Source organism: Amblyomma americanum, chromosome 6 (assembly GCF_052857255.1).
Source record: "Amblyomma americanum isolate KBUSLIRL-KWMA chromosome 6, ASM5285725v1, whole genome shotgun sequence".
In the NCBI taxonomy this organism is placed as follows: domain Eukaryota; kingdom Metazoa; phylum Arthropoda; class Arachnida; order Ixodida; family Ixodidae; genus Amblyomma; species Amblyomma americanum.
The window spans coordinates 12,340,608-12,361,475 of NC_135502.1; the positions used below are offsets into that span (position 1 = coordinate 12,340,608).

At 47.9% G+C, this 20,868-nt stretch overlaps 2 protein-coding genes across 3 annotated transcripts in view; both read left to right on the forward strand.

Annotated features, from left to right (window-relative positions):
• LOC144136325 (homeobox protein engrailed-1-like) overlaps window positions 1–18,337 on the forward strand; it is an 88,462-nt gene extending 70,125 nt beyond the window's left edge. For both annotated transcript variants that reach the window (XM_077668571.1, XM_077668572.1), the window contains one exon: window positions 16,522–18,337. In XM_077668571.1, coding sequence (XP_077524697.1) covers window positions 16,522–16,856 — 335 coding nt within the window. In that variant the 3' untranslated portion in view covers window positions 16,857–18,337. The remainder of the gene's footprint in view (window positions 1–16,521) is intronic.
• The window catches only part of LOC144136326 (ubiquitin-ribosomal protein eL40 fusion protein-like), a 274,921-nt gene that overhangs the window by 11,761 nt on the left and 242,292 nt on the right, over window positions 1–20,868 (forward strand). The gene's annotated exons all lie outside the window — the stretch shown is intronic.

A 20,868-nucleotide genomic window follows, 5' to 3' on the forward strand; every position in this document is an offset into this window, starting at 1 on the left:
AAATGTGTGGTGTGCACCGTAACACACCCCCGGTTTGAACAACGAGACGAAAAGCGAAGTTCGACTTCACCTATATATGTGTATGCGCGCAAACGATCTCGCAACGTGGCTATCATTTCAAAACCAAAAGTGCTGGCTTGCATGGCAGTTCGCGGTATTCGCTCTGCACGAGGTACAACCTCGAGAACGTGTCCAGCACATGCGCGAGAGGCTGGTCAAGAATGTGGCGCAGTCGTCGTGTTGAAACGAAACTCCAACAGTTCAGCGACCTCCCTCGTCGATTATTTCGGCATAGCAACATTCGGTCCTCGTTACTAAGTTGAACATTTATTTGCATTTGAGCGCACACTGGCGTATAACCCGTCGAGTGAGGGACAGAGGCGACGACCTGCATCATGGTCGAGAAGTGAGTCTTGTCTTGGCTTGAATAAGGCATGCATATACATTCGTGATCGAAGCCCCTTCTGCCTAATCGATCTATTTCCTCACAGGTTTGACTCAATGTGTGAAGTGGCGATGAATTCTTGTCGAATTCTTTTTCGCTGTTCATACCAAAGTATATAGTTAGCAGTGGTCTCGCAGCTAGATGTTTTGCAAGCCTTGATGTTCGTGCATGAGTGGTGCGCTGACTTTCTGCAGCGATAGACATCAGAGACCTTTAGTACAGCAGATATCTGTTACCGTACGCGTACACCGGATCATCGGTCGCCTGTGCCATTTATGTCACTGCGTTACGTTGCGTCTATGTTGCGCCTATGTTGTGCTAATATCGCTTTTATTCCGCTGCACTCTCATTCGTGCCACGGGTGAGCTCCGTAGTCGGATACAACTTAGGTCTTCAGTAAAGCTCCGCCCGCGTTCAGGTCAACCAGCTGGCCAAACAAGGCTAGTGGACGTAGCTCTCCTTGAAGTTCAGGCCCGTGGACTATTGCACAAGTAGCTAGGAGCCCACTCTTGAGGTCCTTCTTTATTTTTACTTAAAAATAAAGTTGTTAACTAGGTCAGAAGCTAACCACTAGATAAAATTATATACGCAAGAACGTTGGCCCCCCTGACTTGTTTTATATAGTCAAGCATTAAAAAGGTGACTTCATTTGCTTTTGTGTTTCGTAAGTCGATTAATACAGGACGCCGCAGGCCATGGCTCACTGTTGCCAACTGCAGTTTTTTTTTTGTTGTATCCTGCTGTAATGATGCTGAGAGTGTTGAAGCATACCTGAGTGCACCAGTAATGGGGTGGGTGGCGTATAGGCCAGGGGGTAGAGGTGTAGGGTATATGTGTCGCTTTGTCATGACATGGTTGGTGGCGCTTGCCGGACCGGAGACTCGCCTTATGTAAGAAAAGGCCATTCATCACCCGCGGACGCGGCGTGATTTCACCGAATGTAGCATATACAGCTGTCGCTGTAAAATCACGCGCACCTGCGAGAGGAGAGACGCACGTGGGATGACCGTGAGCAGGGAACGTGCAGGCTCACGCCACAACGCGCTGACATGATTTCCGGCTGCGTATAACGTTCCCTCTTACAGGTGTGACGTAAAAACTAGCGATAGCGAGCACGCCCCGCTGCTGCACGAGCTTTAAGTGACGTGTTCGATACCGGGAAATAAAGCGGCGAGCCCGTCAGGACCCTCCACTCTGTGCAGGCTTCAAGACCTATCGGTATATAAGCCTTGTGCAGCCGCTGACGTATACAGGTGTGCGTACAGTTGGAAGAACGGTGGAAGTGCGGTCTAAAAGGAGGGTGGGCAGGCAGCTTTAGCCCTATAGAGCTTCAAACCAGAATCGATCAAATCCACGATCACTTTATAGTTTGAAACACCGTTGAAGTATACTCTTGGTATACCTATTATGTACGCCAAGCTACTCCTTTATTTTTCTTTTAGGTATACCGCACAGTAAACACTCTCGAACTTTTTGTGGTGCGGATAGCACCACGTTGTCAGTTCGAATGAGATATAATACGCAGACTTGATCCCGGCAAATATATACATATATATGGCCGTCCACGCCCTGCGAACACTATCAAGCGGCGAACCGAATGCTGACTGACTGCTGTGTTGTAGTGCTTGTTAATTTAATGACGAAGCTGGGCTTGCAGTCCTATTTCCGTTTGAACTGGGTCGAGAAACAATCGGGCGAATGAATAATGCATCTAAATCGCTGGCTATAAATCTCCAGTTAAGAGAGCCTGCTTCTGGAAGAAAACACACGCTTCGTCTGCATGGTGATCCTCATTCAGTTCACGTCTGCGGAGCTATATGCCATTTCTGCTTGACCGGTGCGCAGGGAAGGAGTGCGCCAGTCTGACTGGAACAGTGTCCCCGGCGTTGTGCCCACTTTAAAAGCGAGGTTCGAACCAGGGCGAAACTTCTATAGCTGATGGACGTTGGAAAACGGAACACGTCTTCGCCGCTTTGAAATGGCCTGTTTGCTCACATTCTCCTCGTCTGGGGGGGATTCCGGATATATCGGGGTGCCATGGCCGCAGTAATACGGCTTTCAGCGCTCTAAGGCTGTCGGGGGAGCGGCGTTGATGAGCGCGAAAAGCCGCACGTCCTGTGGTGCCGGTCAAGCAGGCGCCTCCGCGACGACCGCGAGCGCCCTCCAGCGCCTCGCAACGAACCAAATTTACGGCGCCCGCACGATCGAGCCTTGCTGTAGCGCCATTCCTGACTTGCCGTGCATCTCTCCGGCTGTCGGGGTCCCCTCGGGGCTGCGCAGCCTGCCGCCAGAGGAGACCGATGGACGCGAGCAGGCACGTCTCCCTTGCATCTTCCTTTCGCTGGGTTTGGCCACGCACCGGCTGCAGCCTGTCACTGAAGTTCGAATGCACAGCAGTGATGACGTGCGGTTCGCCACTGGTCGACTCCGCGGCACATATTATGATGGATTCGAATCGTACTGCCAACGGTGTTATATACTTACTATGCGAGCCACTATATAGCGGCCAGGTGGTCGGCTTTCTCATGGCACACTGAAAAGGTGTCGCCACAACCCCAATTAAGCTTGTTTTTTGTTTCGGTATTGTTTTTATGCACTAGGCCACCCTAGACGAGCTGCCTCAGCTCACGTGTTCTCCATAGATTTGAGCATGAACTCGTTTCACGCACTGTTCGTGGGAGAACACCGGCCGTGCCTCGTGTGTCGCGGCGCATCATGAACGAGAAATCGTTGGCTGGCACCTGATTTGATTAAGGAAATCTTCCACTAGGTGTGCGAGGAAAGGAGAGTACGTGCCTTCCATAAAAAATAAATAAACGACCACAGAGAGCAAACGCGTTTGGTTAGCCAACAGAAGGTGCAATAAATGCCTGCAGCACAAAGCTTTCACACGTGATGAAGAGCTAGGTCCTGAAGAAAAGATGTCAGGGAGGCCCCCTGCAATGACCGGCACGGGCAGACAGTGCAAGGAAGATACGAATGCGAGGATTGAAATCGTATGCAGCCTGCAATATACAAGGTGACTTTTTTTTTTAACCGTTTACAGATTACTATTATAAAAACTGTGAGAGATACGTTCGGGTGTTCTGTGCAAGTGCATGATACAGCATGGCGGACATTATGCACGTGATAGATATCAGTAATTAAACGATTAATTAACTGAAATTAACTAATAATCTTTTTATTTAAATTTTAGGGGGCAGGGTTATATTGCAAAATCGAAGGCCGTCAACGTCGCAGGTGAGCCCTGTTTTCATGTATTTTTTAAAATCGGCATTGTAGCTCGAGTTATCAGCTAAAAATACGCATTTCAGAGCTGGTTGAGTTGGCCTGTCAGCATCGCATATTTATAAAATGGCGTCCCTGTGTGAGGTATGGAGCCGAAATAGAAGTATACCGTCTTCTACACCGTCAAGTATATACATGTGACTTCCGTATTTGATGAGTCACAAATGCGAGCGACAAAAAATTTATAAATAGACAATGCGGGAAAGCCAGCTAAACGAGCTCTTACACGCGTATTTCTTACCTTAGACACCTTTCAACCTGCAACCTTTCAACCGGAAATCTAAAATTTTAATGTTGGTTTTTAACTTTATTTTTTAGCTGGATAATTATTGAGCTCTGTCACGTGCTTAATGTCCGGCCTGCTGTAAAATTCACCAGAACAGATCACGCCGACATACCTCTCACAACTTTTAATATTAAAATCTGTAAACGGTAAAAAATAAAAAAGACGCTGTACACCAGGACACTGCTGATAAGTATGCCGGTTGGTTTATATATATATATATATATATATATATATATATATATATATATATATATATATATATATATATATATATATATATATATATATATATATATATATATATATATATATATATATATATATATATATAATTTCCAAAATTAAAAATAAACACGGTTTTTGAGGTGAAGAGAAGGTTTTTGTGGCACAGTAATGCTAGCGTTGGCGGACGTCAAAAAACAGGCGGATGATGTTAACTAGTAAAGTGACTAAATTCTAAAAGTTAACTTTTCAACTTTTACAGATAGGCACCTGGTTAGAATTAGAGATATGTAGCCGGTTGTTAGTAGCAGCCATAACAGTCTTTAGAATTTCGAAAACGTAATTACGCTAGGCTCTCTAGCTCGACAAAAATTTGGCTATTTCTACTGTAGTTATCCGCACTGGAGGGGTTGCTTTGCCTGCATGCTTTTCGTAAGCGCATGTATTTTGGCACGATGTAGCCAGAATTAGTCGAGCCACAGCGGCGAGGGTAATCGCGTTTTCGAAATTCTAAATACTGATATGGCTATTACTAACGACCGGCTACAAATCTCTAATTTCAATCAGGTCACTATTGGTAATAGTTAAAAAGTTAACTATTAGAATTTAGTTAATCATTTTACTAGTTAGCATGATTCGCTATTTTTTTTACATCCGCCAACACTGATATTAATATGCCGCAAAAGGCTTCCTTTTAGCTCAAAAACTCTATTTTTAATATTTTTATATCCCACGGACCGGAAGGTAACTCAAACTCACCAGGACACTAATCCCAGTCCCTGCTTGTGCTTCAGTTGCCTCGTGTAATTAAGTGATGGAAAACGCGGGATTAAAAAGGAACACCTTCGGTGTTCAGTCCTGGGCTGGTATACTGTGCATGTCAGTGTCATGTGTTAATTGCGCGCTTCGCCCAACACGAAAATGCCAGTTGAAATCGGTTTGTCAGAAAGCTGCCTGCCAAATAAAAAGAATCCATTGAGGGTACATCAAGGCAGCGTACGCTTCAGGGACTCTTGATAGGGAAACCTTGCATTAAAAATATATAGAAACCAATTTGTTCGCAGTGCGTTTTCTTTTCGGAGTGGGGAATAAGATATATATAGCAAACATGGATCACTACGTGTGCAATTCGTCTGCGTTCAGTAAAATAATTTTCAATCGAATTTCTTCTCCGTCTGCTCAGCTTCGGTTTCAGCAGCCGAACGGTGATTGCTGTGTCTCGAGTAGGTATGAGATCACGTGTAGGCATACAAAAAAAAAAAAATCCTGCTTTGTCGACGTTTTAAGTGACTCCAACGCTCACGCTAACCTGCTTCTGAAGCGGAATTGCAACGAGTGGACAAACAACTATTACACTGCAGTTTCTGTATACGTCACGTGATCACGTGAGTTTTTGTAACCTCACCTGCAACTGCACCACCACCGTTCGAATGCTGAAACCAAAACCTAAACTGCAGACAAGAAGAAATTCAATTATAAATTATTTGTATCAAGCACAGGCGAATTTCATATGGTGATCCATGTTCGCTAATGTTTTAAACATCATTGCAAAGCAAAAGCGCTACACGAAAGTTTTGGTATCTACTCCGTTAACTGTAAACCTGTGCACTTTCATTTTCATTCTTCCTGCAGCAGCAGCAGCAGCAAGCCCGGCGAATGATGGCCTAATTCGTTTGATATGAGGGATGTGCTTGCATACTTATTTGTGTACAAATACTGCAGGCAACAGTGTTCAAGCGTGAAAGGGTTACATCGGATGCGGTAACAATGAATTCACGAAGAAATTTAACCTTTGTTCAACAGTAGACACTGGCAGACAGTTACACTCTTCAGTTACTTGCTATATAAGCTTTCAATCATTTCTTTTACGCGCACACTTATTTAGCCGCTACAACGCCTCGATAATGTGCAGTATCTGTTTAATAATTTCCTATTTGATCATGCACTTGCACCTGAACACTTCCCAGTTAATATCTCCGCCTTTATTTTCTTTACTTTGCTCATGACCATGGCACGCAAGGGGCAACAGTATGGCAAGCCACTTCCTGACGTAAAACGAAAAAAAGAAAGACCCGCCGCGGTGGCTCAGTGGTTAGGGCCCTCGACCACTGAACCTGAGTACCCGGGTGCGAACCAGACCGCGGCGACCGCGTTTCGATGGAGCCGAAACGCAAAAGGCGGCCGTGTGCTGTGCGATGTCAGAGTACGTTAAAGATCCCCAAGTGGCCGAAATTACTCCGGAGCCCTCCACTAAGGCACCCCTTTCTCCCTTTCTTCTTTCGCTCCCACCTTCCTCTCTTCCCTTACGGCCCGATTGAAGTGTCCACCGAGTATTGAGACGGTTACTCTGTCATTTCCTTTTGTCAGAAACCACAGAAAAAGGAAAAAAAAATAAACTAAGAAGAGCATGATTTGAACAATTAACAATGAGCGCTGCGGCGGCTTTCTTAGTGCCGTTACATAAGCTTCTATCCTCAGGAAATACGTGGCTGCGCGGCCTACAATGGAGCAATTAATTATGGGGAAAACTAGCATACAGTTGCGTTAAGGAACAAGGCTTATAAAGGATACTTTCTACGTACATGCACCGGGCCGAGCTATATATACACTGGAAGATATTTCATCTATACGAATGCTTTGGTGCATGACTTCTTGGTACAATATGCATACTGCCGTGCCGCTTATATAATAACGCCAGAGGCATTCTGGATAGCGCAGTATATAGTTGCGCGGAATTACTCCTTTGTCACTTCTTTCTTTCTTGTCTTTTAAGGCATAGATGGTGCATTGCCTATGTATTAGCGAAGTCACTAACAACATAAGTCTCTCGAAAGCATCACTGCACATTTACGAGACACATGTTTTCGTATCATTCTGCGTGGGTATAAATATGCGTGGCGGTTGACTTAATTTATTCAGCAGAACATCATAATTTTGGTCACGGTGCATGCATGCATGTGCCTCGCGATTTTTTGTACGTGGCTACGCGTGAGGATGCGTTGCTACGGTGCTTTGGATCACGAATAGACGGCATTTGCTTTCAGATTACTCCCGGTTATTACGGCTAAAGTTAACATTGGCAATTCGCAAGAGGTGCCTGACAAACCTAGCCGAAAGGCTTGTGCTGCTGGACTAACACCAGACACTTTGAGTTCTTTAACGGATGTCATAAGCTTCAACATCGCGCTAATGAAATTTTGCAGCCTCCTCGACAGATAGCCGTGTAAGTTTTTGACGTCGCTTATATGGTTAGCCTGTCACGGCAAAATTTCCACATGCCCGCTCTCGACATACTCGAAATTGTCGACTTTGTAAGCATATGTGTGTACTCAAATTGCCACCGTGCCAAGGGAACCGTTTTGTTGATCTATAGCAGCTATAGTTCCTCACTTTTGCACCGTTGCTTTTCCGATCATCGTACAGTGTAATTTATTTTTCACTCATAATATTATATTGCACGTAGAAGTGGACAACGGTGGGGCATTGTGTTCGCCCTGTAGCGAACATCTTGTGGTGTATTCTTTTGGAAAAGCGAGAAACTCCTTTTTAAAGCGCGCACTTCTGCCCCCTTCGTCGACATTCAAAGCAAAAAAACTTGCATAACAGGCAACGATAACGCAGGCGCGTTCACCCCGAGCCTGGGAAAAGAGGCCGAAAAAGTCGTCCCTCGCAGGGTACCCAAAGCACAGCTGCGGAAGGCCGCTCTCATTGGTGAGCATGCTCCAGAAAACAGTGGGCTGCTGTAGACGTTCTGGTATTCGTATCGAATGGCTTTTCCAATGTCCACCAAGCATGCGCGTGCGCTGAAATCGCGAGCAAACCTATAGCTGTCCCTGTGTGTAGATTGAGATGTCTTTCTTGAAGGCCGGAAACCGTTGGCGACAAATATCGCTTTTGGAACTCGATCCTTCAAGCGATAACGGCCGTTCGATGACGTCAGCCGTGGTTTCGAGGAAGCTATCCGCTTATCTCCCTCCCGCCTCTCCACGTGCTGCGCGCGGCAGACGGCAGTGGCGCTCGCCACCGTGCGTTAAACGGCCATTCGCAGCCGCTGCCCGCAGTCGCCGTCGTCGGAATGGCCGGGCCAGCCGCAAGACGCCACATCGGTCGACGTCGCCACACGCCGTGGCAAAAAAGAAATAAAGGAGACAGCTCCGCTCGGCAAACAGCGGTTCGCCGGTGCGTCGCTTGAGTACACGGCGCAGGTGGCTACAAAAAAGAAGACTGGGAAGCGCCGCGAAATGGCTGTCGCGGACACGTCGGTCGCTTTTCCTTCTCGTTCGGCAATATTTACGACAGCGGGAGCAAGAGGAGCACGTGAAAGGAGGGGAGCGCCTCAGTTCGGAAGTCCTGTCAAAACTCCGCCGGAGGGCACCGTGAGCGAGGCCTGCCCCCTCGCCCATTGACAGGGTCGGCCCCTCGTTCCCCATTGGTTCCCGGTTTTCTTTGATGGGCGGACCCCAAGCTACGTACCGCCCTCTCTCGAGAGACGGCGTGGAGAGGGTGGTGTTGGCGGACGACACCCCGAGGTGGCGAGCGGTGCGCGCCGACAGCTGGCGCCTTCGCGGCCTCGCCTTGGCGCAAAATAAAAGCGTGCGAAAAAGCGCATTTGTAATTCCATCGGCCTCACACGTCGCGGCTCCCGCTAGATTGAATTTGACTACGCCTTGTTTGCCGGGCGCTCAAAAGAGGGTTAAGCGTGTTATTGCTCCACGATGTCTGCGCGCATTGCGAGAGTCGAGGGGCGAACAGCGCGGTTGTGCGCAGCTACCGGAAGTATGCGAGTTTTGCAACGCTTTAAAGAGGTGAATGTAAACGAAAACTTTAAGGACTCGCAAGTAACATTCAGCTGGCGTAATCACGTCGCTTTTCAAGTCTCGGCAGATTGCGAAGGAATCCAGAACTGATTTAATAAATTCAGGTTCCGGAGGACTTGTTGAATGAGGACTATAGCGTGGCGCGCTGCCTTAATTCCCCTTATTTTCTCGGCTACAATAATCGGGCTAAAACAGAGGCATTGATCGCAACCAGGAAAGAGCTTGTCGCTGAGGGGATCATACTTGAGTTGCATTCTGAAGTCTTCCTTTTTTTTTTGTCTCCCGACAGAACAGACTTTACTTTCCAGCTGCGTAGCGCTCCATACATGAATGTTAACACCTAGCTGAGTGCCCCGGAGAAACGCTCAGCGTTGTTCTTTTGTCCTTGTGCTGTCATATGATGTCAGCAATTTCGCTCGTGATGAAGGCAGAATGCGCAGCTTCACTGTTTCATGAAGTCAGACCGTTAACGTATCATTATCTGACGAGAGCAAAAGTTCAGCTTGGTCTCAGCGTTGATTCAAATACGTTTTATCAAACCTTGGCTGCCCCATGAATGTGCACATGTCTTGCAGGCGTATGTCGGTCGAACAGTTCTTCCCTTATGAGCTATCTGCTATATATGACGGCCCTTTGGGCATAGCAAAACGTGCAATGTATATTTAGCGAAATACATGCACGACAGAATGCGTAGTTGAAGTAATCTCATAGAAAAGCACGAGAAACTTGGGGGCTGCTTGGCTGCTGGTAGCAGAAATCAGATTTAGACAGATCAACCAACTATACATGGCAGTTCATAGCTTGCGCCCCCTATACTACGTGTGATCACAGTGTGCTTATAACTGAATAGGCCACTTATAAGTTTCAGATGAAGATAGTTGTGCATTACAATGCACGCGTGGTCTGACAAGAATACAGGAGACAGTAAAAGTGAAAATATTGTTTTGTGCCTAGAGGGTGTAAGAAATTGTTGCCATATCTTTTTTATGCTAGCAATGTGCATTTTATCGCGCCTGAATCATGCGTTCTTGCATTTGATTTCGCGGTAGCATTCCAAACCGTTAATTACTGAAACCGCCGCGGAATTGCGAGCGCCCTGTGTGATGGCTTCTATCATTTTGGGAAAAGAAAAATGAAGCTGCAGCGGTGACAGTAAATCTGCTCAGTGCCGTGTGTGCAACAGTATCGATGTTTGTTCTGAGCGAAGCCTTTCAGCTAAAAAATAATTAACTTGATGCGTTGTTAATGTTTGGCAAGATTAATCAGCGAGAAAAATTATTACTCCCTCCTTACCTCCCGCCCCCCTTCATGCATTTTCAGAAAAGAAAATGTTTTGATGCCCCTAGGACTGCTTTGTTATTACTAAGGTTTACTATAGATAGCTGCACCCCCCCCCCCCCCTTTTTTTTTTTCATGTATTTTCAGAAAAGAAAAAAATGTTTTAATGCAGCTAAAACTGGTTCGTTATTAAATAACTAAGGTTTACTATAGATAGTTGCAGTACGCGCGAAGCGAGTCACGCGTGTACAAAGGAACACCACAGGCGAGTGCCAACAGTGTTGAGGCCCCTCGTGTACCTATACATAGCTTCTTGAGCGGGACTTGCATGCGCACCTCTGTGAGCCAAGTGGGACTCGCAATCGTCCAGCATTCGCTATGGTGACGTCTCCTTGGAAAGATCCTGCAGCATCGCGCTTTGCTACCTTTTTCCATTTTTTTTTTCGTGCGAGGCGTGCGTGGCAGCGGACGGCAATTGTCGGCACAGAGAGCAGCGCCCGCTCGAGATGCGCTCACGAGAGCGTGCGTGACCGGAGATTGCGTCATCCGCGCTGTTCGCTATCGCCAATCCTCTTCGCGGAGATGCGATCTCTCATCGCGTCGCTGTGACGAATGCGCCCCCCGCTGCGCGCAGGACGATTACATACATCGGAACGTCTATAGGGAAGGTTTTGATGTATGTGTGCCCGTGCGGTGACTTATGGTCGTCGTTTTTGTGAGCGCCGACTCCGACGCAACCAGGACGCACTGGGTCCGGCTTCGAGAGAGGAGCTACAAATCAAGATGTCCAACCTTTACACGCATGCTTGTGTGCGCTGTGTCGATGTCTCCGTTTTATCAAGTGGGCGCAACAGACATGCGCACAAAATGCAAACGCCAGGTTAATGCGTATGGTGCTCGTGCACGGCTTAATTCCACTCCACGGTCGCCCAAACGCTGCTCGCATGCAGTGTTCTTCGCGTACACGCATCGGGTCCTTCTCGGCGCGATTCCCTTGCGAATGCATGCTCCTCGTCTGATGGCTGTGTACAGTGACGAAAATGACCCAGCAGCGACCCTGTGGGACTAGTCCAGCTAAATGTTCTGTTAACGAGGAAGAGGGAGTCAGCGCCCTGGATGCCCGTCCATGATCCCCTGCCGTCGAGGCCAGTAAATAAACGGCCTGTTACAATTGGTGGCATATTCGGGGTACCTGAACCCGCGAGAGCAACCTGAACCTTTGCACGCGCAAGTTTCCAGCGGCAGGGACCTCTACTATACGGCCGCGCCGGACCAAGTGGGGCGGGGCTGTTGGATACGATCGAGTCTGCCACTGCGGCATTAAAATCAAAGCATCATCATCAATTCTACGAACTCATACTGAGAGCTTGTTCTGAGTTTATCGATAAAGTTTTATAAACTTTTACGACTGCTCGCCTTCCATGCGTCTGAGAAGCAGGAATAAATGGGTATATATACTAAGTAAATAAATCGCGTCCAACGAAATAAGTTATAAACGTATGAACGCGCATCTGTAATGAATGGTGCTTCAGCGATTGTATTTTAGAAGCAGTCTTTTGTTGTGTAAATGTTGCAACAAATGTTGTTATAGCATTAATTCTTCGCGCTAGCTAGTGCAGCCGATATAGTGGCTTCGACAGCGTTCCATGCAATCTTGGCGTTCTTTGGCCCTCCGGCTTATTTGCTTACTTGGTTACTGCATCATTTCTCATTTTATCAGCCAATCAAAGCCTCAAGATACGCTAAGTTGAGCACTGTACGTGCATTCCTCTTGCAATTCCTTTCTTCTTTTTTCTTTAGCCATTCCGAGGTATATAATATATTCAGTTTAAGTAATGCAATGAACCGATGAATGAATTATCGTGTGAAAAAAATTGGTGGAATATATTATCAGAGCTGCTATATCGGCTATAGTCTTTCTTTTAACTGCGCGGTTAACAAAGGCGAGATCCCAGAAAGGAAATGAATGCGCGAAAAGTACAGCACTGGTTTGATATACGGTGCTGTGTTTCACTCGGTGCTTTAGCAAACCTCGCCCCTGCATCAGAGCACGGGCCGCGCGGACGCGCACAATTGGACGAAGAACGAAATCTATAGCGCGGAGTGGCCGAATTCTTCGAATACTTGTTCCTCGGTGGGAAATGATTGCAGCAATTACATTGGCACACCTTGCGCGGCACATTTCTTTCCAGAAAAGGCTCGACGAGAGCGCGCTGAAAGAAACACGAAGGTGCAGCGCCGACTATAGGCGGACCAGTTCTCTCAGACTTAGTCGATAAACGTCAATCGCTCGGGCGAAGCGCGTATACAGCGGTGATATGCCAAGTAGAAATAAGCGACTCGTGCGCTAGACTTCGCTAAAGTTGTCCGCGTGCTGATCGGACAGGCTGAACGGACAGGAGATTAATTTCTCTGCTCGATGAGCAGTCTGTTGCCGCTTTTCACGACCTATATAGATGGAGAGTCTCAGTCGAGCTGTGGCGGCTTTGATGGACGCTTCTGTGATCAGCATACACAGCGGAGGACTAGGCTTGTTTTTCAGTTGTACGAATGACTCGAGCTGCTTTATCGATGGCTGCCATCTCCTCTGAGGCTGCGGCAGTTAATTTTTTTTTCGATAGCGCACAAGAAAAACTCTAGACAAGAAAGAAATGGTTGGTTTGAGACTGCACACGTCCACAGTGCAGGCGGCACACACCGCGGACGCGACTTCCGAGTTAATTTAAAATCAATATTTCTTTGGACGAGCGGGAAAACGGAGGAACCATGCACGCTTTTTGTGAGTTGTGATATCAAAGGCAAGCATGCAGACCGCAGCGAATGCCATATATCCCGCTTCAACACTAAAAAGAAGCGCTTAAGACGAGAAAGTTCGGCAGCCACGACCACAGTCGAATTCTGATTTGTAAAGCGTTATTGGAAATTGTTTCAGAGATGTAATCCTGAGATGGAAAACGAGAAGAGGCAGCTTATACATGCTTCTTCCGCGCACTGTTTTCTTGGAGAACCCGCCTTAATTGTGCGCGCGGTTTTCTTGCTTCTTTTTGGTCTGCAACCAGTGGCACCTAGGCGCTCACTGCAGTGCATGGGAGACAGGAGTACAATATAGGTCAGCACTTTATCTCCTACTTTATTCCGTTTCTTGCCATCGTCGTGCCGTTTGAATGACTGATTCAGTGGCGTGGCCGAATGACGAGGCGGCGAGCGATAAGGAACCCAGTGAAACGCAAGCCGAACATAATTGTGACATATCCTATAGCTATCGATAACAAACCACCATGTGACCATGCGCGCATGTCGTGATAAACGTTGCCAAGGTGCAATTTTTCTGAAAGGATAAATTATAACAGCACCATGGCATCACCATTTTTGTTTACCTTCAGCTTTTTCATATGGTTCACAATGTGTGAATTTCACGCTATAACTTTAAGCGAAAAACGCATCTATTCACTTTCTGCGGTCCAGCGACCGCGTATTTAACCTCAAAATGTGAGATTGAAGAGGAGCCGAACGAGGCTGGCGGTCGCCCCTGAAATATTGAGGTAAGCGCGCCTGAGGGGGACTTCAACATGTGCGGTATAGAGTGAGCTCGTCATCGCAGATCGAGGTGAAGTCGGGGTTTTTGAGGTCAGACAACCTCAGCTTGCCACGGACAAAGGAAAGGAGCGTCTGCGAGCGTATCATAGCAAGAGAGGAACATGTCGAGTAGGTACATTTTATTGTTGGGAGCGTTTACCCGCACGAAAAGTAACCACTTCGACCCTTGCATATGAGGCCGCATCTCCTCCGAGGCCCGGAGGCTAAATGTGTCGTCCATTTTCATGAAACATTATGAGTTTGGGTTCCAAATCAAGATTAAGAGCATATCTTTCGCTGCGTTTCGAACTTTTCGGTGTGTGCTGGGAAATAGTGATTAGTGATGAAATTAAGAAATTTCAAAAGAATTGAGGATAATTAGAGCACCCTTCTCGCTCAGGTGTGCGCTTGTGTGCGTTGGCTGCACAGCTAAAAATGCGAAGAGGCTCTTAAAAGCGCTTTACCAGCGTGTTGATATACATGCACGAATGCGCTTGCATTTTCTTGACCGCCACCGTAAAACTTGCTCGCTCTGACTCCCACATTTTTTATACCTCCTGAAGAGGAGAGGCACGACACGGTTTGGCCACACTGCTAGACTGCAGCACATGCATGTCCTAATAAAGTACCCGAAAAATAGCTTTTTTATGGCTTCCATGGCTTCCACGCCTGCAATCACATGTGATTGCATAATGGCCGAAGTTTTCATTGCCAGGTTGCAGCGTCCTTCGTCTCTGTCGGGAATGCTTCGCCGAGGAAACGAGTGCGTTTCCGTGCGGGCATGGGGGCGCTGTTGTATTCGCGGCACATTTGTTGGTGGTCCCAGCTGCGCACGGCGTCGTCTTGCTCTGCGGCATCGTTGTCGGCGCTGATGCCCCGCCACAGGGCGACCAGCGAGGCGGGGGCAGCGCCGACCGGGAGAGCCCGTGGGAAAGGCGCTCCGCTTATCGACGCGCGGCCAGGGTTGCGGGAAACGAGCCGATAATGGGGCACCACCCCGGGTGGCATCGGGCGCCGCTGCCCATTCGATGACGCCGGACGGACACGCGCGCCCGTCGGTGCCTGACCGCTCGAGGGCGTGACGATCCCCGCGGACGAGAGGCGCGAGTCTGCGGGGTCTCCCGCTGCACGTCCGGATACGTGCGTCCAACGGATACAGCGTATCACACTCCGACGAGATGAGTGCATCGCAGGCCCCTTTGAGCGACCAGCAATCGCCTATTCAGGGCGTTCCATGCATCTAAGAACTTCCACAATTTCAAAAAAAAAAAAGGAATTTTTGAGTTATAAGAGCGCTTTTTTCGGCATTGTGGTGTGGTACATTAGAGTACAGCTAAAACGTGATAACTACGAGGCTGGCTAACCAATATTGAGTAAACTTTTTAACTGTTACGGTTAGCCTCGTTAACTACTGAGAGGCGTGCAGCCCACCGTGAGTAATATCCATGCGCTGTGGCCCAACAAATTTTGGCTATATCGCGCCAAACTACAAGCGCTTTCGAGAAGCTTGCAGGGAAAGCAACCCCTCCAGTGCACGCAACTCGTGTGAGTAGCCAAAATTTGATGGGCCACAGCGCCGAGGGTAACGTACCTGTAAACTGTCGGTGAACCTGCCTTGTATCCCAGTCTTCTTGTATAATGCAATCCTTGCATATATATCCTTAAATCGTTACACTGCATTTCGCCTTGCTTGGATTGTTTGGCGGTATGTTTGGCGCTCATGGTATACGTAAACTAGAGCTCATGGTGGTTGCGCTTTAGAGACTTGCATACCACTGCGCGAGCGGCAGCGAGAAGAGTTGAGGAGAGGGAGTGCAGCACTGCTGCATTCAATTGGTATTCGTTATATTTATGCTTAAGTAACCTTATGACACCAAACTTTATAAAAGGGTCTACAGAGCTGGCGAAGCATCGTGTAAGCCAATTGCTCCCTGGGCACACTTTCAGATTAAAGCAGTGATTTGAAAAAAAATAAAAAAGTGAAAATATTTGGAGTACACCCGCTAAACTCTGGCTGCTACGTCTACTGCTGCAGAAATGCACTCTTACTGGTTGCGTTTTTGATGCTTGTGACGGATTTCTGTGCCTGTATTCTTACGGAAGCTCCTGTACCGAGGCTGCTGTCTTTTTCGTCACTTCCTTCTCTTCAGAGTTCACCCGAATAACATGGATAAGCTTCTGCCTTAGACTTATACGTAGCTATGTATGCATCAAAGTGGGCAATATGTATGTAGTGCATACACAGTACGGTGGCGATGTGTACAGTGTATATACAGTATCAGAAACACAGGTGATCTGTATATTCTTATTCAGGTGAGCTGTGCAGTGCGGGCGCAAAAAAAAAAGACTCCCGTTTAAATCTGGCACGTGCAGTCTATATATCTGCATTTAAACGGATATAGCTGAATCTTTTCGGCATGCGTCTTATACGCAGTGTATATATAATAGACACGCTCAGCCTATACTCGTGTGCCGGTGGACTCGGCATAAACTGGTTAAATGAGTGTTGCACTCTATGCGTGATGTGTACACGACGCGTTGTTTCCACGTGTGTATATACGAGAGTACTCAAGCGATGCTTATGCGTGTTGTTGTGTCTGCGCACGCAGGTCCCCGCTCCCGGCGCATGAAGAAGCGCGAGAAGAAGGAGGAGAAGCGGCCGCGCACCGCCTTCACGGCCGACCAGCTGGCGCGGCTCAAGCAGGAGTTCCAGGAGAACCGCTACCTGACCGAGAAGCGCCGACAGGACCTGGCGCGGGAGCTGCGCCTCAACGAGTCGCAGATCAAGATCTGGTTCCAGAACAAGCGCGCCAAGATCAAGAAGGCGTCGGGCCAGCGAAACCCGCTCGCGCTGCAGCTCATGGCGCAGGGCCTGTACAACCACACCACCTCGTCGCAGCAGAGCAGCAACGCGGGCGACGAGGACGACAACTCCTCCTCGTGACACTGAGCCGCCGCCGCCGCTGGGACCAACAGAGGCCGCTCGAGGCTTCGGTCGGGCACACGGTACGGGTTCCTCTGCAGGCTGTCGGGCAGCTGGCGAATGCGGCTGCGCCAACGGAGAACAACAGGCTGGGAGGATCGCAAACGAGGAGAATGCGGCCAATATCCGAGACTTCTGCTTGGCTAGATCTATCGACTGTACGGCTGGCTCCGTGCAGGCAGACAGTTCTTACAACGTGGAATAAGAGGGCGCCAATCCACCGGCTTAACGCTACGCTGCAAGCACCCTTCACCGGGCAAGGCCCGCAGCGTGGCACCGGGACGATTGAACGCGTCGCGCAGTCTGCGTGCGGACGCGTGGAAAGACGCAGTGTGTGTGCCCTGGAGAGCCACGGCTGAAAGCGGAGAAGAACAAGCGTTATATGGGCCTCAAAGCAATAATTTCGGCCACCTAAAGACTGGTGCAATCAACTGTACGTATAATCGGCCACAGAGACTTCAACGATGCTAAACGTTTTACATGGTGTACTGTCGTGCACCAGGTGCGTGTAGGCCCGATCTAAAGGAGTGGCGCTGAGCCCATCGCGCATGCTGGACGCCGGCACGTGGAAACACTGGCAGCAGTCCCTGGTCTATACCAGAACAAGAGAACGCAACCGAAAATGGACGGCGGCCATGTAAGTCAGCCTCCTTGGTGCGAAGGCTGCACCTTGGAGCGCGACCTCTGGACGCCGTCGCCACTCAGCACCAGCAATAGGAAGTTGTGACTAGAGGCACCACACGTTACTTTTTGAAAACGGACGTACGCGAACTCTACCACGTAGTACGTCGAAAGGGCACTTCCACTGCTTCCCCTGCTTTTAAAAGCGGATTACAAGCTGCACACAGCGTTAACCGTATGCACTGCACCCTCGACAAACCCATTTCGCTGCGAGCTTCTCTGAACGAGCGCACTGGTGCAAGCCCCGAAAAAGGAGGATCAAGTTCGACAGCGCCGAGAGACAAGGCGAAGGCGGCCGCTGCGTTCCAGCTCACCTGGCCCATGCGACGCCCGCATATATACCACACCCGCGCGGCGTTTCCGTGTGCAGGACACGGCCGCGTCTGTTCAAGGGCCGAGTGCATCCGATGAACGACGCAGTGGTGTGCTGTGTGTTTCTCGTGCGCTCGCTTCGTGTGCTGGACTTGACTCGGTGGCCCAGCGCGCGGAGCGGTGGGACGTCACTGCTCGGTGGCCCAATGACTGGCGCGTCAGTGCGCGTGTGCTGCATAGTCACCTGTACAGATACTCAAAAGACATGCTCGTGCTAATGACTGCCGCCGTGCCGGCGGCTGCACCCCCCCCCCCCTCTTCCCCTTTCCTTTTTTGTACATAGTTTGCCTGATGTCCCTTCTCACTGTTCAGTCCTCGCACTGGTGGCAAGGACACTGTCCTATATCTTCTCGCGCGCGCCCCTTTAGGAGAAAATACACATCCTACACTTCTCACTGTTGTGTGTTGTATCCTTGGCCCACTGCCAGCGTTGTCTCGCGCTGTGCGGCCTTGCTGTCTCGGGCGTTGGCATGCCGTTCGTGATGAATCTTAATGTACCAAGCCGAATTGTGATGAACCATGAGCAACTGCGGAATATCAGGAAAAGCGCACCGTCTATAACATAATCTTAAAGAAAAAGGAAGAGGCATACAATATTTTTTTCTCACGATGCACTCTGCATAGATAATAATAAGATAGCAGCGGCCCATTTGTATCGAGCTGGTGACAATTAACTGCCAGATGTTTACATCTGACGTCTTCTTCAAGTACGTAATACAAATTTACTCATTTCCCTGCGTACTCTCGTAACTCTCCAACGCCGATTCCCTGATCTCCTCCTACTCATTTCCACTTTCTGAAATCTATTTACACCTAGTATGTTTTTAACACTGAAGCATTTCGAATTTGTGCGATGGCCTTGTATACGAGGGTTGGAGGACTCCATACCCATAAAAAATCTCCTATGGCCGGCTATAGGTATTTGGCCCAAATAGCTATAAACCTTCCCTATGTCCATCTATAGCCGCAGTTTCAGGCAGAGTTAGTTTTCTATGGAGAGCTAAAAATAGTTGTATGGTTCCTGATCTATAGCTTTAGTGGCATAGATTTTTCTATAGCTGACAATAAGCACCTCTTTGGGTGCCTATAGACGTTCATAAAAGGCCATAGAAGGACATTGCTTTTTCCACAGACGCCCATATATAGGACGTTTTTGTATGGGAATTGGAAAAGAATGCGCTCCCTGCCTTAATTGTATGCAGAAGTGTCACATTTCTCCTAAATGACATCAAACTTTAGCAGATAAGATTCGCCATCAACACCAGCCGTCGACTCGAAAAGTAATGCGCGTCCATATATATGCAGAAAAATTTTTGCTCCTATTTTGTATTTCACGATCTCGCTCAGTTCCAACTTCGGTTCATCGATAGAGCACAAGAATCCACGGGTGAATATTTTCTGAGCATCATATACCGTTGTAAGGGCACTGTCTGTTATTTCATTTCCCATCACATCTGTATTCACTCGCGAGCCACTGATTTTCCTGCCTCCACGTAGGATCTACTCAACACTGATATAAATACCTGAAAACTTTCCCCATCCGCCATTTCTTCAGCATTTACCTCATTTGCTTTTCACACTAAGCTCTGTTTTTGCTTCCTGTGCTTCAAACGGTGACCGTCACTTATTGTTTTGTATCTCTTGGTTTGTACGTTAGTTCGCGAATCACTTCGGGATTAATATAGTATCTCTACTGAGACCTTTGTTTTGTGACAGTTGATTTTCGTTTAACCTTTGCCATTATTTCCTTTGAACTCTCATGTAATAGATCGCATCATTTACCCGCATACTGAGGCATACGTGTGTGACTTACATTACATAATCTGGAGCTATCTACTTTTAAACAATTGCGTACATTTACAAATTATGTAACGTAATCGTATACCTACACGATTAGATTGCATAAACCACCACAACATACTGCATCCCACTGAATCTAAATCTACAAACCTTTGCATCCTTTTCGCCAAATTTTGAAGGTCTTTCTGTTAGTCTTTTGAAAGAAAAACATCATCGGCTTACGTCAATCCTCTTAGAAGAACTATTTCTGGTCAGCGTAATCGCTAACACCTAGTTGCAAGTAGCCTGTCTTGCCTTTCTCTTCTGTCTTTCCTCTCTTCGCACTGCAGCTTGAAATGGGGCGAATTTTTTTTCATTTAGCCCAGGTCTCTATCATCGGACATATTAAAACTAATTAGTAATTTTATTTATTATATTTGAAGTTTGTGTGGAATTTGTATAATTCTCTTCCAATTCTTTTCATGCAGAATTCATTAAAGTAGTGGTAATATATTGTACAGCCCTCATAAAAAGTATACAGCCCAAGGGGTTTGGTAAAATGTTTTAGGGGAATCCCTCATATGGTGGAGTAAATTTGTTATAAGGGAGCAAATTACTCACTAGCACCCACCCAAGCGCAGCCATACGGCTACAAAGGAAAGCTATACAGATTCCACAAAAACTTCGCAGTTAAAGAAAAATTCGTCCTGGTCCGGGGTTCGAACCCGAGACCACCGCTTCACCGGAACAGTCGCTCTACCAATTGAGCTAACCGGGACGGCTAGCATATAGTAGGACGAAACCGAATTGATAAATAACTCGAAGTGGGAACAGTGGTGGTCAAATGTTTTAGGGGTTTGTTTTAGGGGTTATTTTAGGGGTTGTTTTAGGGGAAGCCCAGGGGGGGTTTGCTTCTAAGCTGTTTAGTGCGGCCCCCTAGTACAGCTAGCAGTCCAAAGCTTAAGATGACTGAAGACGCGGAACCATTCCTCTTTCGAGAGATCACGGTCGCTGAGGATGCATAACGAGCTATACAACAGGCCTCACAAGCAAACCCCTTGAGCCGTATACTCTTGACCGGGGGGGGGGGGGGGGGGGGGGGGGGGGGGTGTACATTCCCGCATTTTAGTTTTCAAACCTG